Source organism: Balaenoptera acutorostrata, chromosome 17, assembly GCF_949987535.1.
Source record: "Balaenoptera acutorostrata chromosome 17, mBalAcu1.1, whole genome shotgun sequence".
Taxonomy (NCBI): Eukaryota; Metazoa; Chordata; class Mammalia; order Artiodactyla; family Balaenopteridae; genus Balaenoptera; species Balaenoptera acutorostrata.
The window spans coordinates 37791454-37813439 of record NC_080080.1 but is presented as its reverse complement, the minus strand read 5'-3'; the positions used below and the strand labels follow the sequence as shown (position 1 = coordinate 37813439).

At 33.8% G+C, this 21986-nt stretch overlaps 1 protein-coding gene and 1 pseudogene across 10 annotated transcripts in view; one reads left to right on the top strand and one right to left on the bottom strand.

Moving 5' to 3' along the window:
- The window catches only part of VPS13B (vacuolar protein sorting 13 homolog B), a 769553-nt gene that overhangs the window by 8742 nt on the left and 738825 nt on the right, over nt 1-21986 (top strand). For all 10 annotated transcript variants that reach the window (XM_057531718.1, XM_057531717.1, XM_057531723.1 and 7 more), the window contains exon 3: nt 7070-7213. In XM_057531718.1, the coding sequence (XP_057387701.1) occupies nt 7070-7213 (144 nt within the window). The remainder of the gene's footprint in view (nt 1-7069; nt 7214-21986) is intronic.
- LOC130705548 (heterogeneous nuclear ribonucleoprotein A1-like) lies at nt 5858-6869 on the bottom strand (annotated as a pseudogene).

Sequence of the window (21986 nt, the reverse complement as noted above, 5' to 3'; positions counted from 1 at the left end):
ACAGAAACTTTCTCCACTATAGCTTCATTTCTTCTCCATCCTTTGTGGTATTGTTTTCACATATATTGCATTTCTTTGTTATAAACCTAGTATATCAACGTTATAATTGTTTTTTGTGATTGCCTTTTGAATCAGAAGAAAAAAGAAGAAAACATTTATACTGTCTTTTAATAATTATCTACATATATACTTTTATTAGTGCTGTTTGTGTGGCTTTGAGTTAAAATCTGGTATTGCTTCCTTTTGGTCCAAAGAACTTCTTTTAGTATTCTGTTACAAAGAATTACCTGAGACTTTGTTTATTTCGGTATGCCTTTATTTCACCTTCATTTTTGAAGTATACTTTTGCTGGATATAGGATTTTTGGTTGATGGTTATTTTCTTTTGTTATTTAAATATATTATCTCACTGCCTTTTTGCCCTTATTGTTTGTAATGACAAGGTAGCTTTTAATCTACTAAGAGTTTTCTTGTATGTGACAAGTTGATTTTCTGTTTCTGCTTTCAAGATTTTCTTCTTGTCCTAGGCTTTCAAAGTTTTTGCTTTGATATGTCTGGGTGTGGATTTGCTGATTCTTTCTTCTGCCAGCTCAAATCTGATGTTGAGCTCTTTCAGTGAATTTTTAATTTCATTTATTGTATTTTTAAACTCAAAAATTTCTATTTTTTTTTTTTTTTTATATATTTCTGTCTCATTCTTGGTATTCTCTACTTGATGAATCTTTGTGGTCGTATATTCCTTTAATTATTTAAATATAGCTTCCTTTATTTCTTTGAACATATTTATAATAGACGTTTTGAAGATCTTGTGTAGTTAGTCCTACATTTGAGCATCCTCAGGGATAGTTTCTATTGACTACTTTGCATGCTTTTCATGTTTCACAAGTTTTAGTTGAAAACTGGACGTTTGGATAATATGTTTTAGCAACTCTGCATTCTGATTTCTTCCCTCTGGGGATATTTGTTGTTGCTACTGGTTTATGTATTTGTTTAGTGACTTGCCTGGGCTAAATTTGTGGTGTCTGTTTCCTCTGCAGTGTGTGGCCTCTGGTGACTGTGCTCAGTTTTTTTTTTTTTCCTCCCCCAATTCTTTCTGTTTTTAGGCTTGGCTTTCTAGGGATTGTCCCTGGGTCACTATAATTGAGTCATCAGCCAGTGATTGGCTAGAGGTTGTTTAAACTTTTGAACTAATATGGCTTCTACTCTTTGGCATGGGACATATACATGTACTGGATAATGCTTTCAAAGTTCAAGGAGTTTACAAATCTGATCCATGTTTTTACTTACTCTGTTTACAAGGCTTCTTGGTCAACCAAGGATGAGTAGATTGTTAGGGGTCTCTCCAGTGTCGTCTGAGTAAGCACAGCCTGGCACATACGTATAGCTTTCCAGGTTACCAGGGATACTGAGGTCATAGCAAGGCCATCTTTGGCTGTCTTGTTCTCTGGATTTCTCTGTTAATTTTCTGGCTGGTCTTCTGTTTAGTTTCTTGCACCAACTGCTGTTGTGACCTCAGGGTAGCCTTCCCTTATTGCCCCTGGGATTTCTGTTGTTTTTAATAACTTCGTCCAGTTTTGTCACTGCTTTCTGGGGAGAGGATTTGCCAACCTTCTAACTTAGAATTCTTGAAGTCCTGTCTTACATTCATTTTTATTTTGTGGTAAAAAGCATATAGCATAAAATTTACCATCTTAACCATTTTTAAGTGGATAGTTGTGTTAATTATATATATTGGGGTGGCCAAAAAGTTTCTTTGGGTTTTTCCATAATGTATTACAGAAAAACCTGAATGCACTTTTTGGCCAACCCAATACATTGTTGTTCAACAGATCTCTAGAACTTTTCATCTTCCAAAACGTAAGTTCTGTACCCATTGAAAAACTACTTCCCTTTTCTCTCTTCCCCCAGCCCCTGGCAACCACTGTTCTACTTATGTGTCTAAGAATTTGACTAATTTAGGTACCTTACAGAAGTGGAATCAGACAATATTTGTCTTTGTGTGACTGACTTATTTCATTTAGTACAGTGTCCTTGAGGTTCATTATATGTTGTAGCATATGACAGAATTTCCTTTTTAAAGACTGAATAATATTTCATCATGTGTATATACCACATTTTCTTTATGCATTTATCTTTCAATGGACATTAGGTTGTATTCACCTCTTGACTATTGTGAATAATGCAGCAAAAAATATGGTTGTACAAATATGTTTTCAAGATCCTGGTTTCAGTTCTTTTTAGTTTGTGCTCAGAACAGATTGCTGGATCATATGGTAATTCTGTTTTTAGTTGTTTGAAGAATCTCCATTACTGTTTTCTATAGTGGCTGCACCATTTTACATTTTCATCAGCAGTGCACAAGGGTTCTACGTTCTTCATATACTCACCACACTTATCACTTCCTGTGGTGGGTTTTTTTTTGGATAGGTGCCATTATAACAGGTGTGAGATGATATGTCATTGTGGTTTTGATTTGCATATCTCTGACAGTGATGGTGAGCATGTTTTCCTCTATTTGTTGGCCATTTGTATATTTTTTTTGAAAATGTCTATTTGAGTCATTTCCCCATTTTTAAAATTAGATTATTTGTTTTTTTGTTGTTGAGTTGTTGTAGTTCTTTATATATTCTAGATTTTAACCCCTTATCAGATAATATGGTTTACAAAAAGTTTCTCTCATGTGGGTTGCCTTTCCACTTTGCTGAGTGTTTTCTTTGCTCTGTGGAGGTTTTTAGGTTTGATATAGTCCTTTTCATCTATTTTTGCTTTTGTGGCCTGCTATATTCATTTTTCAAGTATCCCTTTTTTCTGTGTGAGAATATTTTTTAATTGCTTACCTAGAATTATATTTATGAGAGCTAGTCAATCCTCTTCTTAAATTTTTCATTACTATATCCTTTGTGCAGCCATAGATATTCTGGTTTCAGGGATGTATTTTTCACAATGTATTTCTGAGTAGTTACAAGTAAATAGAATATTTTTAAGTTGTACAATATATTTTGAGAAGGAAAAGGAATGAAAAGAAAATCATTTCTTTGTGGTTACCTCAGGATGATCCATTTATTATAACAGTCAGCATTTTCTTTTGCCTTTTACAAGGCATAAATGTGTTCTTATTTGTTTATCACAACAACTCTGTGATGAGGAAATGGAAATGATCTTGCTTATAGTCAGATAATTAATAAGTGTTGAACTTCAGTTGGATCTCCAACATGGGCCATATGGTTCAAAATTCCATGTTTTAATGTAGAATGCTGCCTCTTGTGTTAGTGTTTTGTTAGTTATTCAGATGATTAATAGCATTCTGGTGATACCAAGGTCTTGAGTTTGGTTCAGGTGTCTTTTAAATTCTCCCTAAGAAGAGCCAATTTGTGCCCATAGACTACGGTTTTGGTAGCCATTTCACAAACGTATCATTGTTACACAAGTCAAGGGTAGAGATGGAGATGTCATTGGAACATTATCCAAATGGATGTATAACCAATGGAAATGTATTCAGTGCTCATAATGAAAGTTAGATGCAGTATAGTTGTTGATAAGAGCAAGGGCTCTGGCATCATATTTTCCGGTTTCGAGTCATGGCGCTCCTAGATGAGTCATTTTTGAAAGTTAGTTGACCTTTCCGTGCCTCAGATTTTTTATCTGTAAAGTGGGTATAATAGTATTTACTTTTTGGGGTACTTACAAAGATTAAATTTTGCATGCAGGTAAAGTGCTTAAAGCAGCGTGTGGTACACAGTAAGTGCTCAGTAAACATTGTCTTCGTTATAGACACTGATCAAAATATAATCTGTCCCATTGATTAATGCTGGGAGAAATTACTGCATCTTTAAAATTAATGAAATAATGAGAACTGTTTAAAAATTGTGACATTCCATTAGAATAGTAGAAATAGATTTTTAGTATTCTGCCCTTTAAAAAAACTTGTGAAGACAAAGGAGGCTTATACATTTGTAATAATAAATAGTTAGCATCTTTATATTGATTGCTCTTTGAGGAAGACAGTGTCCTAAGTGCTTTATATAAATTAATTCATTTAATCCTCAAACACACTACTATTATCCAGTTTTACAGATAAAGAAACTGAGACACAGATAACGTTAATACAACTTGCCTATTGTCATTGTGCTAGTAAGTAGCAGAGGTAGGATTAAATCCACTTGTGCTGGCTCTAGAGTTATTGGTCTTAACCACTTTGCTGTACTGTCTGTATATATTTAGCTATATTGCTACTATATTGCTAAACCAAGTAGGTGGACAATTCTTAGATGAATGAACAGCTTAATATTTATCTTAACTTTCACAGAGTTACAATAATGTGATTGAGATATAGTCCAAATACAATTTGTTTTTTTCTTTTGTTGGTTTGTAACATATTTTATCTGAAGGTGAAACAGTTTAGTATAAAATGATTGTGGTAACATTTATGTTTTCATTTCTAACCTTTTTTTTTTTGAGAGGAAGTGCCATTTTTTTTTCATCTTTACTGGAGTATAATTGCTTTACAATGGTGTGTTAGTTTCTGCTGTACAACAGAGTGAATCAGAGCTATATGTATACATATATCCCCATATCCCCTCCCTCTTGAGCCTCCCTCCCACCCTCTCTATCCCACACTCCTAGGTTGTCACAGAGCATTGAGCTAATCTCCCTGTGCTATGTAGCAGCTTCCCACTAGCCATCCATTTTACATTTGGTAGTGTGTATATGTCAATGCTACTCTCACTTTGTCCCAGCTTCCCCTTCCCCTGCTGTGTCCTCAAGTCCGTTCTCTACGTCTGTGTCTTTATTTCTGCCCTGCCACTAGGTTCATCAGTACGGTTTTTTTAGATTCCATATACATGCGTTAGCATACGTCTAACCTTTTTAATAATAATGGAAACCAGTCAGAAAACGCTTAGAATTTATGACCAAATAGTATCCGGGTACAATCTTTAATTAGGTAAAGCTCAATAAATTTTTTTTCAAAGTTGGTCCGTTTTTATTTTGTCAGGTCGTTCTCCTATCTTTAATTCCGTTCTCCTCTTTAAACTTGCCTTACAATCATATTCTGTTATTATTTCCATTTAGCAAAATAAGAAGTAGAGGCCTACACAGGTTAAGTAGCTTAAAATGTAACTTGCACAATAAGTTTTTGTAGTTTATCATTAACTATAGTTTAACAAGTTATTTGATGCTGCTTTTTAAAAAAAATAAATTTATTTATTTTTGGCTGTGCTGGGTCTTTGTTGCTGCACGTGGGCTTTCTCCAGCTGCGAGAGTGGGGCCTACTCTTCGTTGCTGTGCGCAGGCTTCTCACTGCGGTGGCTTCTCTTGTTGCGGAGCACGGGCTCTAGGCGCGCGGGCTTCAGTAGTTGTGGCTCGTGGGCTCTAGAGCACAGGCTCAGTAGTTGTGGCGCACGGACTTAGTTGCTCTGAGGCATGTGGGATCTTCCTGGATCAGGGATCGAACTCATGTCCCCTGCATTGGCAGGTGGATTCTCAACCACTGTGCCACCAGGGAAGTCCATTGATGCTGCCTTTTTTTTTTTTAAAGACACATTTATTCAGCGTCATGATCATGCAATCAACAGCATGGGTGCAAAAAAAAAAAAATCTACATTAAAACCCTTTGTTGGAATGCTTTATACTTTCCACAGAACAGAAACTAAAATAACCTGTTATACAATTAGTCACAATTACAGTCCTTGAGTTTTTTTGCCCATACACATGAGTATTGTCTAAAACATGTGTTCTTTGTAGCAGCTAGGCCCTGCCACCACTGTGCTTAGCTGAGTTCACAAATCTTTTGTAACCTGTAGCTTCCCTGTCACTTCTCTGGCTTTACTCTCCTGCTAAGCTTTGTTTCCTGGCAGTAATTAAAACCTTCTGCCACTGCCATAGCTCCTGCTGCTGCTGGAACCGCCATAGCCACCTTGGTTTTGTGGTTCGGCACAGTATTGGCCTCCACCACCACAGGGGCCAGAACTTCTGCCTCCAAAGTTTCCTCCTTTCATGGGTCCAAAATTTGAAGATTGGTTGTTGTAATTGCCAAAATCATTGTAGCTTCCACCACCTCCAAAATTGCTTCCATCATTACCAAATCCATTATAGCCATCCCCACTGCCACCATATCCACCACCACCATGGCTGCCACCAAAGCCACCTTGACTGCCACCAAAGCCACCTCGACCACTGAAGTTTTCTCCACGACCAAAGTTGTCATTCCCACCAAAACCACCTCCACGACCACCACCAAAGTTTCCAGAACCACTTCAACCTCTTTGGCTGGATGAAGCACTAGCCATCTCTAGCTTAGATAGGGCTTTCCTTACTTCACAGTTGTGGCCATTCACAGTGTGGTATTTCTGAATGACAATCTTGTCTATGGAGTCATGGTCATCAAAGGTTACGAAAGCAAAGCCTCTCTTTTTGCCACTGCCTCGGTCAGTCATGATTTCAATCACTTCAGTTTTCCCATACTGTTCAAAATAATCTCTTAGGTGATGTTCTTCAGTGTCTTCTTTAATGCCACCAACAAAAATCTTTTTCACAGTTAAGTGGGCACCAGGTCTTTGAGAATCTTCTCTTGAGACGGCCCTCTTTGGTTCCCCAACTCTTCCATCCACCTCATGTGGCCTTGCATTCATGGCTGCATCCACCTTCTCCACAGTGGCATATGTGACAAACCGGAAGCCTCTGGAGTGCTTGGTGTTTGGATTCCCTCATTACCACACAATCTGTGAGCGTTCCCCATTGCTTAACATGGCTCCTCAGACACTCATTGGTTGTTTCAAAGCTCAAACCTCCGATGAAGAGCTTCCTCAGCCGTTCGGGCTCTTTGGGAGACTCTGACTTAGATGTGATGGCAGTGGAGGAGGGAGACGTCAACGATGCTTACTTGGCGGTGTCCACGGGCAGAAAGAAGTAATCTACCGAACGTATCTCAATGCTGCTTTTTGATGAAAAGTAATTTCCAGAATATTTTTGTGTTGGAAATTTTGTTTTTCTTTTCAGAAAGTATTTTGGATATTAGAATGAAAAAAATATTAAGCACTTCCTAAACTTTATTTAATATTTTGTGTTTTAAGGAATTGAAATTACCATTCACTTTTTTAAGTGGACATATTCACGAACTGAGGATCCATGTACCATGGACAAAACTGGGTTCAGAACCAGTGGTAATTACCATCAATACAATGGAATGTATTTTGAAACTTAAAGATGGAATACAGGTAAGAAATTATTGAACTTAGTTGTTTATGTTAACCAATTTTAATAGTTATTAGTATTTGATATTTTTTTAACTTTTGGGATGTGTCAGGTTTTACATAAACAAATCTTAGCTCATACACTTAATTTTTTTTTACATACCTATCAAAGTAACATAATTAATTGCAAAAGGGTTTTCTTAAATTTGGATAAAACATCCTAATGGTTATTTTCATACTCATTTTACTTAATCTGATCATAGCCTTAATAGGGATTATGCATATTGCTTTTTACCTATATCTGCTAGAAATGGGGCCTGATTGTATCCAATTTTTAGGTGAAGGTTTTTGAATTTTTGCAAAGTGACATTTCTAAATGAGATGGAAAATTCTCAGGTTATTTTTTGAGAAGATGAAAATATATTGAATTTCCCTTCATACCTAATTTCATTGTGTCTTTGAAGTTTTGTCATCAGAAACTGATTTTTTTCTGACTTCTTTCTTCTCTGACCCATGTTACATTTCTTTTCAGTGTTTTTGTTAAGGTATAATAGTGATTTTAAGGAGTTTCTACCAAAAATTTTCTAATCTAGGAAGCAAACAGGTCTGGACAACAGCATATTGTGATGAATTTTTCCACTTTTATCCTGTATAAAAGTAGTGTCTCTGTCTTTCATTTTTATTACTTTTTCCTTAGCCTGTGTTTAATTTTCAGTTTTAAGGAAGCCTTTCTAGAACCAAGTGAATTGATGAGTATTATTAAATTTCAATCTCTGTGAAATGAGTAAAGGTTATTTATAAATTGCTAAAATCATTTCCTATTTGCAGTAGATACTTTGAGTGTCATATGAACCTACTGGGCTCACAACTGTTTTTCTTTCTGTGAAATCTCTAATTCCAAACCTTTATTATCCAATTTAACTTAACTAATGTAGTTCCTGGAAGTGAGTAGACCAATGCTATACTCTCATTAAAATTTATTTTGGGAACTTTAAATATCTGGGAGATTGATTTAGAAATCTGTAGTTATGTCCAACAAAGTTTTATTTTACATTTATATTTGGTAATACTTAAATGGTTCTTAATCATCATCTGTTCCTGGAATTTAATTTTTTTTTAAGAAGTCTGGACTTGGTTATACCACCCATGCAGTGCTCCATATTAAGTGAAAAAAAAAAAAAAAATCCAGACACTAAGTGTTTTTTCAATGGGAAGGTGGAAGTTTCAAGGCCAGATGTCCCATAAGAAACACATTTTAAAAGAGGCAAATTACAACTAATTATAGAGGCTGCAGAAAAAGATTTGTAACACATGACTTAGTGTAACCTAGAACTAATATTTGATATTGGACCATGCAGATGGCTACTGCAGGAATGATCAGATTTCCTGCTTATATGGTATTTGAGACTTGAATTTTGTGGTGTGTACAGCAAAAGGTCAAGTGTCATGAATGTAAACCACTCTCAAAACAAGTACTTTTTACAGATGTTTAAAATTTTGAGGTAGAAAGGATTTTTGAAAATTGCAGTTGACATTTGGACAAATTATTCAGCATTGTACACCCCTGGAGAGTTATACTTGAGTTTATGCTAGTGATTGGAATTAATTTCTTAATAAAAACATTATAGATGAAACACATTTTAAAATAGTTTATTTTCCTATTTTAAGCTTTGATTAGTATAATAGGAAATTAAGTTAAAAAACTATGTATATGTTAGTAAAATTGAGTAAGCCCATATTTGATTTATATTATTTCAAATTATTATAGATGCACAATGAAGAAAAGACTTATTTTCTAAATAAAATTAGTGTGGGATGGTAGGTTAAATGAAGTGGCCTTTTAGAGTTATAGGTATGAATCTGTTAAAAATAATATTGTATGAAAATGTAATAAAATGAAATTTAAAAGTTAGAAATCTGAGGTTTATTCAGAAAACATCATTATAAAAAAACAGTATTGCTGAATTTCTTGATAAGAAGGCATGTGTAGTTTGTAAAGTTCAATTAAATTCTAACATTTGTTGATTTTTATTTTACTCGTCAATGCACTGAAAAGCATTGCAAGATATTTATATAATTTCCACAAAAGCTACTTAGAAAAAGATTTATAATGATTATGACTCTTTTGATAATAGTTATAGTATACTTCCTTAACATGTCTTTGTGATCATTTTTAATTATAGAGTTTTTCTGATGCGCAGGTGACCAAGTTGTTGTGTTAGGTAAGATAAAGTCACCTTGATGTCCAGTCTGAATTAGTTTAATATATTGATATTTCACTTAGTAAATATGCTATTTACTCTGAGAGACATATCTGTGTCAGTCATACCCACCTTTAGATCCTGTAGATTTGAACTGTTTTCTTTTTCTTTTTTGGACTTGAGACACAGAATTTGATTGATGACACATTATCTCTAGTGGTCCAGGTCTGACTTGTTTATTTAGCTAGTTTTGTCCACTCTAGTCTAATCTAATAAATACTTGTGGACCCAGCATATGGCTCAAGAATGAAAACCTTACCAGTAACTTACAGTTAACTATGTGCTCCTCTCCTTTTGCATATTTTTGTTTATCCTCTGTGGACCTCACCTGTAAACTAGGGCAAGACTTGCTATATAGTTCTTTTATTCTTTGATTGTGTATGCTTTCTCTGCTCATTGTGTTAATAATAAGTCTTGCAAAAAGCTTCTTCAACCTAAAGAGAGTAGTAAATTTATTTTTAAAGTACTAATTTATTCTGGCCTTTGTGCCACCTAGAAAGTAAACTTTCAAAATCTTTTGACCTAATAAATGTAACCACTTGTAAGGCTCTTTATAGAAGTGATGCTTGTTATTCATAAAAACAAACAAACAAAAAAACTTTAAAAAATCTTTTGAACCTAAACCAAAACTATAAGTACCATTCAAAACTTGAGATAAAAAAACTAAGCTTTTTGTTAATGTATTGGGTTGGCCAAAAAGTTCATTTGGTTTTAAGTAAAAACATTTTTCATTTTCACCTGGAATTTATTGAACAACGTATTCATTAACTGAACAAACTCTTTGGCCAACACAATATGTGCTTTTTAATGCTTGGAGTTACAGAGCAATCTTGCCTGTCCTCTTTCCTTGCATGTTTTGATGCGGTGGAAATTGGTTATTGGAAGTTTTGCTAAGGCTATTAACAGTATTTACATGGCCTTTTATTTATTTATTTTCTTAACACTTTAATTCTCTTATCTGAGGCTGGATTAATCTGGTTGACTGCTGCTGTGGTTTGAATATGTCCCCCCAAAATTCATATGTTGAAGTCCTAACCCCCAGAGATGATGGTATTAGGAAGTGGGGCCTTGGGAAGATGCTTGTCATGAGAGTGGAGACCTCATGAATGAGATTAGTGCCTTTTATTTATTTTTAAAATTTTTTAATTTTTTAATAAATTTATTTATTTTATTTATTTATTTTTGGCTGTGTTGGGTCTTCGTTGCTGCGCGCGGGCTTTCTCTAGTTGTGGAGAGCGGGGGCTACTCTTTGTTGCAGTGCGCGGGCTTCTCATTGTGGTGGCTTCTCTTGTGGAGCACGGGCTCTAGGCGCTCGGGCTTCAGTAGTTGTGGCACATGGGCTCAGTAGTTGTGGCTTGCGGGCTCTAGAACGCAGGCTCAGTAGTTATGGTGCACGGGCTTAGTTGCTCCACGGCATGTGGGATCTTCCCGGACCAGGGCTCGAACCCGTGTCCCCTGCATTGGCAGGCGGATTCTTAACCACTGTGCCACCAGGGAAGCCCCCATTAGTACCTTTTAAAAGAGGCTCCAGAGAGATCCCTAACCACTTCTGCCACGTGAGGATACAATGAAAAGGCACTGGCTGTGGACCAGAAAAAGGGCCCTCGCCAGACCACGTTGGCACCTTGACCTTGGACTTCCTAGCCTCCAGAACTATGAGAAATAAATTTCTGTTGTTTATTAGCTACCCAGTCTGTGGTGTTTTGTTATAGCAGCCCAAATGGACTAAAACAACTGCCTTTTCACACATTGAGTAAGGGCTCAGAATTGCTGACTTAGGTTGTGGAATTTATTGTACTATTATTGATTCCCTCACTTGCACTACTACAGGTTAGTGATGGTGGTGATGATACTAGCAGATAGCGTAGTCTAGATTCTGTCTGTAGATTCCTTCTATGAAAAATGAGACTTAGAGTTCCCTATAAATTATGAGTAGCGTCTTTACTTCCCCTAGGGAATCGCTTTATATTGGGTGCATAAATATTTACAAATATTACATCCTCTTGTTGGATTGACCCCTTTATCATTATGTAATGCCCTTCTTTTTCTCTTACTACCATCTTTGTTTCAAAGTCTATTTTGTCTGATATAAGTATAGCTACCCCGGCTTTCTTTTAAATGTTTTTATTTGAATGGAATATCTTTTTCCATCCTTTCACTTTCGGTCTGTGTCCTTGTATCTGAAGTGAGTCTCTGGTAGGCAACATATAGTTAGGTCTTGCTTTTTATCCTTTCACCACTCTATTTCTTATGATTGAAGAATGTAGTCCATTTACATTTGAAGTATTTATTGATAGGTAGGTACTTAATGCCATTTTGTTAATTGTTTTCTGGCTGTTTTGTAGTTCCTTTCTTCTTTCTCTCTTCATTTGTGATTTGATGACTGTCTTAGTGGTAAGCTTAGAATCCTTCCTTTATCTTTTGCATATCTGCTGTAGGTTTTTGCTTTGTGGTTACCATGAGGCTTATATATAACAGCATATGTTTATAACAGCCTGTTTTAAGTTGATAACAACATGTGTTTGAATGCATTCTAAAGCTCTACATTTTTATGCCCCACAATGTGTGATGTTTTTGATGTCACATTTTACATCTTTTTATCTTGTGTATCCCTCAACTAATTATTGTAGTTATAGTTATTTTTACTACTTTTGTCTTTTAACCTTCACACATCATAGCTTTATAAGTAATTAATCCACTGCATTTACTGTATATTTACCTTTACCAGTGAGATTGATATTTACTTTCATATGTATTTTTCTTTTTAAAATTTAATTATTTTTAATTGAAGTATAATTAACTTATTATATTAGTTTCAGGTGGGCAACATAGTGATTCTATATTTTTGTATATTACAAAACGATCACAGGGTAAGTCTAGTTACTGTCACCATACAAATTGTTACAGTATTACTGCCTATGTTCCCTAGGCTGTACATTATATCCCCTTGATTTATTTATTTTATAACTGGAAATCTGTACTTCTTAATCTGCCTCACCTTCTTCATTCTTTCTCCCACACCCTTCCCCTCTGGCAATCACCTGTTTGTTCTCTGTATCTTTGCGTCTGTTTCAGTTTTGTTATATTTGTTAACTTGTTTTGTTTTTGAATTCCACATATAAGTGAAATCATATGGTATTTGTCTTTCTCTGTTTTATTCATTTAGCATAATGCCCTCTAGGTCCATTCATGGTGTTGTATGTGGCAGGATTTCATTCTTTTTTATGGCTGAGTAATATTTCATTTCGTGTATGTGTGTATGTACTACATTTTCTCCATTCATTTATTGATGGACACTTAGGTTGCTTCCATATTTTGGCTGTTGTAAATAATGCTGCAGTGAACATAGGGGTGCATATATCCTTTCAAATTAGTGTTTTGTTTTCTTTGGAAAAGTGGGATTCCTGGATCATATGGTAGTTTAATTTTTTGAGGAACTTCCTTATTGTTTTCTATGGTGGCTGTACCAACTAACATTCCCAACAACTGTATATGAGGGTTCCCTTTTCTCCACATCCTTACCAACTCGTGTTATTTGTTGTCTTTTTGATAATAGCCGTTCTGAGAGGTGTGAGGTGATATCTCATTGTGGTTTTGATAATTTCATTCCCCTGATGATTAATGATGTTGAACATTCCTTCATGTGTCTGTTGGCAATCTTTATATCTTCTTTGGAAAAATGTCTGTTCAGGTCCTCTGCCTATTTTTTTAATTGGGTTGTTCGTTGTTTTTGATGTTGCGTTACATAAATTCTTTGTGTATTTTGGGTATTAACCCTTTATCGGATATATTGTTTGCAAATACAGTTGTTTGGCTGCCTTTTTGTTTTGTTTTTTGCGTTTCATCACATGTAGTTTTGTGAAACCACTGCCACCATGATTGAGATATAAAAGTATATCACCATAACAAGGCTTCCTTGTGCTACTCCTTTTAACTGTACTATCACTTTCCCTACCTCCTGAACCCTGGCAACCACTAACCTGTCCTCATTTTATATAATTTTATTTCAAAAATAACAAATATAAATGGAATCATACAGTATGTAATATTTTGAGCATAGATTTTTTTCACTTAATATAAATCCCTTGAAGTTCAACCAAGTTGGTGTGTGTATCAGTGGTTTGTTCCTTTTTATTACTGAGTAGTATTCTACTGTATGGATATATTTATACCATGGATTGTTTAACCATTCACCCATTGAACAACCTTTTGGTAGTTTCTAGTTTTTGGTATTACAAAGAAAGCTACTGTGAACATTTATGTACAGATTTCTATGCCTTGTAGAAGGAATTTTACAAGGTAATTTCATTTTTATTTTTAAAAATGATTGCTAAACTAATTTCCAGAGTGGCTATACCCACTATTCATTCCTATGAGCAGTGTATGAGTGATCTAGTTTTTTTTGTATCCTCACTAGCATTTGGTATTGTCATTATTTTTAATTTTAACCATTCTGATAAGTATGTAGTGATGTCTCATTGTGGTTTTAATTGGCATTTTCCATATGGATAATGATGTTGAACACCTTTTCATATGCTTATTTGCCACATGTATTAGTGAAATATCTGTTCTTGTCTTATGCTCATTTTCTGATTTTGAGAGTACTTTATATATTCTAGACCTAAGATCTGTCTGTCAGTTATGTGGTTCGCAAATAGCTTCAATTTGTAATTTGTCTTTTCATGCTCTTACCAAGGCCTTTTACAAGGTGAAAGGTTTCTGTTTTGATTAGGTCCAGTTTATTAATTTTTCCTTTTATGCATTGTGGTTTCAATGTCAGAGCTAAGAATTCTTTGCCTAGCCGAAGATCATAAAGTTCTTATGTGTTTTTTCCTAAAAGTTTTATAGTTTTACATTTAAATCTGTGATCCATTTTGAGTTAATTTTAATATAAGGTATGAGGTTTAGTTTGAAATTCATCTTTTTGCCTGTGGATGTTCACTTGTTTCAGTACCATTTGTTGAAAAGATTGCACCTTCTCCATTGAATTGCTTTTGCCATTTTGTCAAAAATCAGTTGGGCATGTTTATATGAGTCTGTTTCTAGGTTCCCTATTCTGTCCCTTTGATTAATATATCTATCCTTGTGTCAGTATCACACTGTCTTGATTACTGTAGCTATATAGTAAGGCTTAGCATTGGGAAGAATGAGTCCTCCTACTTTATTCTTCTTCAAAATTGTTTCTGGCTATTTGAAATAGTCTTCTTTCCAGATAAATTTTAGAATAAGCTTGTTTAGAAAAATCTTGCTAGGATTTGGCAGAAATTGTCTTAAATGTATAGGTCAGTTTGGGGAGAATTGACATCTTTTGTCAATTGACATCTTATGACACCATATTGTCTTCCAATCCATGAGCACAGTGTCTCTCCAATTATTTAGATTTTCTTTGCTGTCTTTCATCAGCATTATGTTTTTCCAGCATGTAGATCCTATATATGTTTTATTAGATTTATACCTAAATATTTTATTTTCTTTGGAGCATTTATAAATGTTATTGTGGTTTTGATTTTGGTTTCCATGTATTCATTGTTATGCAATTGATTTTTGTGTATTGATCTTGTGTTCTGCAACTTTGCTTCATTTGTTAATTACAGGAGGTTTTTTTCATAGATTTCTTGGGATTTCTTTTCTAGATAATCATGTCATCTACAGGTAGAGAGAGTTTTGTTTGTTTCCAACCTATATGCTCTTCCATCCCTTTTAAATGTACAAGTTAATATTTATACGTCTTCACTGAATCTGGCTCCATGATGCCATTGTAAACACTTTGGCAGAGGTCATTAGGAACATCATTGTTGCAAAATCCAGTGGACACTTTTCATTTATCTTTTTTAATCCTCACTCAGTTGTTATATTTGATGCTTTTGGTCTCTTTCTGAAAACTTCACTTTTGCGGCTCCTGTGATTCTTTTCCTGTCTCTCTGGCACCCTTTCTCTGGCTCCTCTTGTGACTTCATTTCTGCTACCCATCCCAGATTTTTAATTGGAGTTTCCCAGGCTTTCATTATTTTAGTCCTTGTCTCTCCTTGGGTAATTTTATTCCTAGTGGATTTAGTTATCACTATATGCTATTTATTCATAAAATGCTATTTTAGGGTCCAGTCTCTTTTTTTTGCCCCTGAGCTCCAACACCAAGAGCAAAATGGACCTTCACTTATATGTCCCATAGAATGTTCCAAACTGAATTTATCTTAAACCTCAAATCTGTTCCTCCTTATATATTTCCTATTTCAGTGAAAAATTCCACTTTTTACCTTTAATCCAAACTAGAAACCCTGAAAACATGCTTAACTTTCATCCAACTCTGGATTCTACTGTTACATTATCTCTTGAATATTTCTTTTCAGTCTTCATTGGTACTTCTCTCCAAACCTTTTTTTTTACACTGCCTCTGGGCATGATATTTCTAAAATGTAAACTGGATTGGTACTACCGTGTTTAATATTTCTTAATGGCTACCGTCCTTTTGCTTTCACAGTTCTTCTCAATTTTTTCAGCCTGGCCTCTGGAATCACTTTCTTTTCTCTCATATTTCAGCTACCCTGAATCATTTGTAGTTCCTCAGAATCACACTGTCTTGATTACTGTAGCGTCTATATAAATATAGTAAGCAGTTCATTCATGGACATGGGTAATAGATGAGAATGATTTTTCTGAGCACCATTTTCATTATCTTATCAATAAAGTCTAGATGCTCAATTTCCATTAATATATTGGTAAACTAGAATATCCTTTACTTCAAGCTTAGTATAAGCAATTTTTTAAAATGTATTTTGTCCTTATAAAAATCCATAGGAAAATTCAATTCTTCATTATTTATATAGTTATCCACTTAGATGAATTGCACAAAATTTATATGTTGCCTCTGGCTTTCCCATACTCTCTAGAGAACTTCGAATAAGTTTAATATTCACATAAACAAATTTGTTGATAGAGGCAAATCTACCAAAAAAATTCAATTAAGGTAATCAGAAATTAAATACAAATACTTTCAGTTTTCTGTTGCATTTCTCAGGAAAAAAATTCCAGAAAGTTCCAAAAAGCAAGTCTTGAATTTGCCCTGCACCAGCAACTATTTGTTTACATAGCATTTACATTGTATTAGGTATTATAAGTAATCTAGATGATTTAAAGTGTATGGGAGAATGTGTGAGTAGGTTATATGCAAATACTACACCATTTTATATAAGGGACTTGAATATCTACGTAGTTTGTTATCCACAGGGGTCCTAGAACCAATCCCCCATGGATATTGAGGAACGACTATATCAGGGTATATAATTTTTCAGTATTAGAAATATGAAGTTTTTAGTAGTAGAAATTTGATTGTAGTAACTGGCGCACAGTGCTTTTTCAATTTTCAGGATTTTGTCTTTAGGGTAAATCTCCAGAAGTAGAATTCCTGGATATGATTATTTAAAAGCTTGTTTTTGGAACAGATATTGCCAAATTGCTTTACAAAGGGTTTTATTAGTTAGCTCTTCCATCAGCTGATTGGAAGTGTACATTTTACCAAATCTTTATGAACAATGTGTATCATATTAAAGGAAAAAAGCATTTTTGAGATTTGATGATGTGAACAGTATTGGTTTGTTGTTTTAATTTTTATTTGTCTCATTACTATGGAAGTTGAACTTTGCCTGTGTATTTTAGTTATTTCCCTTTTTTGTGAGGTGTTTTGTGTCCCTTATTGTTTTCTCATTAAGGTGTTGGTGATTTTCTTAATTTTTTTCACCTCTTTTAGGATTAGCTCTTTTTTGGGGATTTATTTATGATTTTCCCCATTTGTTTTTTACGTCTGGCTTTCTTTTTTTACTTTCAACATATATGAACATTTTTAGATTGACACGTTTGTTTTCTTTTCACTCTGATTTTTTTCCATTGCTTTTAAATAGTTGGACTGCTTTCACTGTCTTATTTTATGTTTTCTATATTTCTCTCCTTTTTAATGCAATTTTCCTTTTTTCTATATTATTTGGATTGATTGTGCTTTTTAGATTCAGTTTTGTGTATTCCATTGGTTTTAAAGTTATACTTCTGTTTTTGTCCTTTTAGTAGTGATTACTGTGAAATTTTTACTATGTATACCTAAACTTTAAATTGTTGTTATACTAACTTTACTCCTTCCTATTAATCAGTTTTGAGGATCTCAGAAGGCTTTAACTTATTATCTTCTTTCCATCTTATATGCTGTTATTATCCAGAATTTTAGTTTCATTTTACTTTTATACCTCCCAAATTAATTGCTGTTGTTATTATTCTTTGTGTAATGAATACTTATTTGGTCTTATTTGCCTGTTTATCAGTTTTCTTGGTTTGCTGTTTTTAGCATCTCACTTCTTTCTGGGTTTAATTTCCACCTTTATGAAGTACTTTAAAAAATATTACAAAAGATTCTCTTAGTGGTAAACATTAAATTTTCATCGTCTAAAAAATCTTTATTGTAGTCTCTCTCATTGATAGTCTATTTGGTTGCATCGGGTTGGTGGATATTTTCTCTCAGTGCTTTGAAAATATTAACTCCACTTTTGAATTGGTTCTGTTTTTGCTGTTGAGATTTTTATATATTAGTGGTGTTACCATTTTATTGTAAAACGTGTCTTTTTTTTTCCCTTAGTTGTAGTTAAGATCTTCTTTATCAAATGTCTTTGCTGTTCTTCAGTTTCATGATCATGCCTCTAGGAGTGAATTTCTTTTTTGTTATCCTTTTTAAGATTTATTGTGTTTCCTATATCTATGGATTTATGTTTTTGATAACTTCTGAAAAATCTTTATCTCTTTGAATATTAATTCTGTCTTATTCTTTCTATTTTTGCCTTCTGAAACTTGTTTTACACACATTACAACTTCTCAGTCTATCCTTTGTATCCCTTATCTTTCATATTTATCTTGTTGTCTCTCTGTGCTGCACTGTGGGTAGTGAGACTCAAATCTGAGTCTCTCAGATCATAAACTTATGTGCAATTTATAAGAGGGTTTGAAGTTTACTGTAGTCCAATGGTTCTCAAAGTGTGATCTGAAGACCACTAGGTCATGATTTACTTTTTTCATCATCATTCTCTTATGAGTGTAGAGTGGAATTTTCCAGAGGCTACCTGATGTGTGACACTGTGGTAGATTGAAGGCAGAAGCAAATATGAGAATCCAACTGTTTTCTATTAGGCCAGATTTTTTAAAATGTAAAATAAAATAATTCCATTCTTTTTACCAGTTTTCTTTTTGTTTTGGAAAATATAGCTATTTTTCATAAAAAGCAAAAACTTCAAGTTTTATAATTTGTTTATAATTATGTTAATGTGATGGTTTTCTTATTTTTAAAAGCATATATTTAAACTTTTTTCTCCTTTTTTATTTCTCCTATGGTAAATATGGGTAGATGTAACCCATTTATACAAAAGGTCATTGGTGCTCTCAGTAATTTTTAAGAGGGTGAAATGTCCTGAAATCAGAAACTTTGAGGACCCTTGTGTAGAGAGTTGAGAGTAGGGAGCCACTGAATTATTTTAGGCTAGTAAGCAACTTGATTGAATTTGTAATACAGGAAGTTGACGGGCTTTTCAAAGTTGAGGAATAGATTGGAGGAGGTGATTTCAGATAATTAGTTAAGCTCATTTTGCCATATTCTAGGGGAAAAGTGATGGGGCCTAGATGGAACTAAGTCATTTGCTGTGGGCGTACAGAGCTGGGGACAGATTCTGGAGGAAAACGCAGAGAGGAAGTTCCAGAATGACTTCTGAAATTTTGGTTTAGGATGATTGGGATGGATTGTTGTGTTAACTTAGATTCTTTTTACAAATTAAAGACCTGTCTGTCAAGCTCATCATATACTAACATAATTAGTAATTAAATCTCACCAAATATTAATATATGAAGGAGACATTATTCATTGTGGGTAAGTCACATACAAAATTATCATTTTAGTATATTTTCCTTTATTTGAAGGAAACGTTGAAAAGTTCATTCAGCAAATTGTTATCAAGTGCCATAGTACTGTACTAAATAATGAGGATATAGTGGTTAATGGGAGGACAAAACCTTTCTCTCCTCTTGAATGTTTTAAGGAAAAAATGTTATATCATGAGTAGCTTATGATCGTAATTTTAGCATAGAAATGTTGTCTGTAGTCTTAGAACCACCAGATGGTAAAATACTTTGCTTTAGATTTAGGTTTGTTTTTGAGCTGAAATAACTTGAGTAATTTAAAAACATTATTGAAAAGGAAATAAAAAACCAAAAACCAGGAACATCCACAAATAACTTGTGGATGAATGAAGATGAAGGTAAATGTGTTTCAAACTGTATTCTATGCCTTAAAAATTCAGGAACAGAAGAAATCATGGTTTCTTGAACTTCTACCTTTGTCTAAAGCCTCCTAATCAGAAGTAGTAGAAAGAACACTCTTTTTAGTTAAGCTGTTTGGGAAAATAGCTATGTGTTATAAAGATCGAGTTCTTAAAATATATATATATTTAAACTGTAGAATCTTTTATCATGTCATGTATAAGCTTGAAATTTGTGCCACGTGAAAACCAAACTTGGCGTAAGGTGGATTTTTTTGGTTTAATAATTTTTTTTTTAACAGTAAGGAAGTTTTAATTCTTGTTTGCCATTCTGAATGTTTTTGGGAGGTTCTGTTGTATTTGTTTTATCCTTGGGAAAACTTTTATTTTCTTTTTTCAGCTGTAAGAGGTATTTTTATTCTCTCATAGGTCTTCTAACTTAGGAAGAAGAAAAATTGGGATTGAGATAAGAAAGGAAGGCTTTTAGTTTCATGAAGGACTTTCTAAGAATGTTATGAATGAATGAAAATATGGGGTTGTAATAGAAGTGCCAGTACAACCTTAATTATAGTGTTCAATGCTGTGGACACTATAATTTATATGTCTGAATGCTGGGGGTGGGGGGGGGAAAGCTGGTTTGAGACTTTGCAACTTGCTTGTAGTTGCAAGTTCTTTTTCCTCCTGTTAGCATTAAGCCATCTCAATGTGTTATCTGGAAGTAAAGATAATGAAGAACACAGACTGCAACTTCTAGTTTTTTATTTCTGTTTGGTTCACAAGGTCTATAGATTCCCTTTTAATCCATAAAATGCAACGGTTCTCTGATTTTTGTTTTGATTATTAGATGCTGCTAATTTTTTTTTTCTTGAATTGGTTCATTTTTGCCTTGATTTTCTTTTTGAAACTTAAGGTATCTTATCTTTAGAAACTGTACTGAGCCTATATCTGTTCTTAGTTTTCTATAGTCAGATTATAATTGGGTTTTACTAGTCTGAATAACAATTTCTGCCTATTAATTGTAGTGTTTTAGATTATTCACATTTTATGTAATTTTCCGTATGTTCAGGTTTAAGTCTAATTTTTTATTTGTTTACTATTTGTCCCATTTAATTTTTCTTTTTTCTTTTTTCCTGCCTTTTTTTTTGATTAGTTGAGTATATTTTAGCATTCCATTTTATTTTCATTATTGGCTTTTTGCTATAACTCTTCATTTTCTTATTTCGTGGTTGTTCTAGGGTTGACAGTATGCATGCTTAATTTATCATTGTCTACTTTCAAATAATAATATACTAAATGGATAATATAAGTATTCTCCTTTAGTATGCTTACAACAGTATGATTCTCTTTATACCCTGTCATCATTTGTGCCAGTGTTGTTATAACTCATATATATGTTACGGACCCCAGGACTACATCATCATCATCATCATCATCGTCTTCATCATCATCATAGTTATGATTGCTTTGAACAATTAATTGATTTTTAAGAAATTAAAAAACAAAAAGTGTCTGTTGTATTTACCCACATAGTTATTTCCGGACTCTTCATTCCTGTATGTAGATCAAAGGTTTTAATCTAGCAGCATTTTACTTCAGCTTAAAGAACTTCTAGAAATAATTTTTGTAGTGCATTTCATATCTACAAATTCTTTCAGCTTTTGTTTGTTTGAAAAAGTCTTTGCTACTTTCTTTGCTTAAAAACTCTGACTTCTGGATTTAACCTTTGGGGTTATTTCTGCTTATCTGCTTATGGTTGGGCTTTTCTAATAGCAGCTGTGTCTACTTTGTTTTCAAAAGAGAATAATAGCAAGAGTTGGAATGAGAGAAAGATGGCCAACAGTTAGAAGATGAAAAGATCTTAGTAAGAGCAATATAAATAGCTTAAAGTAATTGCTTCCTTCTATGAACTCTTTAAACACTTTGTTAACAAACTCTCTAATATTATTTGTCAAAAAATTTTGAACTTTATTTTTCTAATTTGTTAAATGAGAATAACAGTATCTTATAGGATGTTTGTGATTATGAACAATGAATATAAAGCTCTTGCCTTGCTGTACCCATAATAATTAGTTACTCTCAATATTATTTTACAGCTTACGTCTTGTTTGATTTTAAAAATACTCCTTTATAAATAATAAATATTCTGAAGTCAAGGACTCTTTCTTTTCCCACTGTTAACAACTTTTATCTCCTGTGCACTGTGCAGAGTATCCTGAATATAGCAGGTGCTTTCTTTCTTTTGACCCTTTACCACCT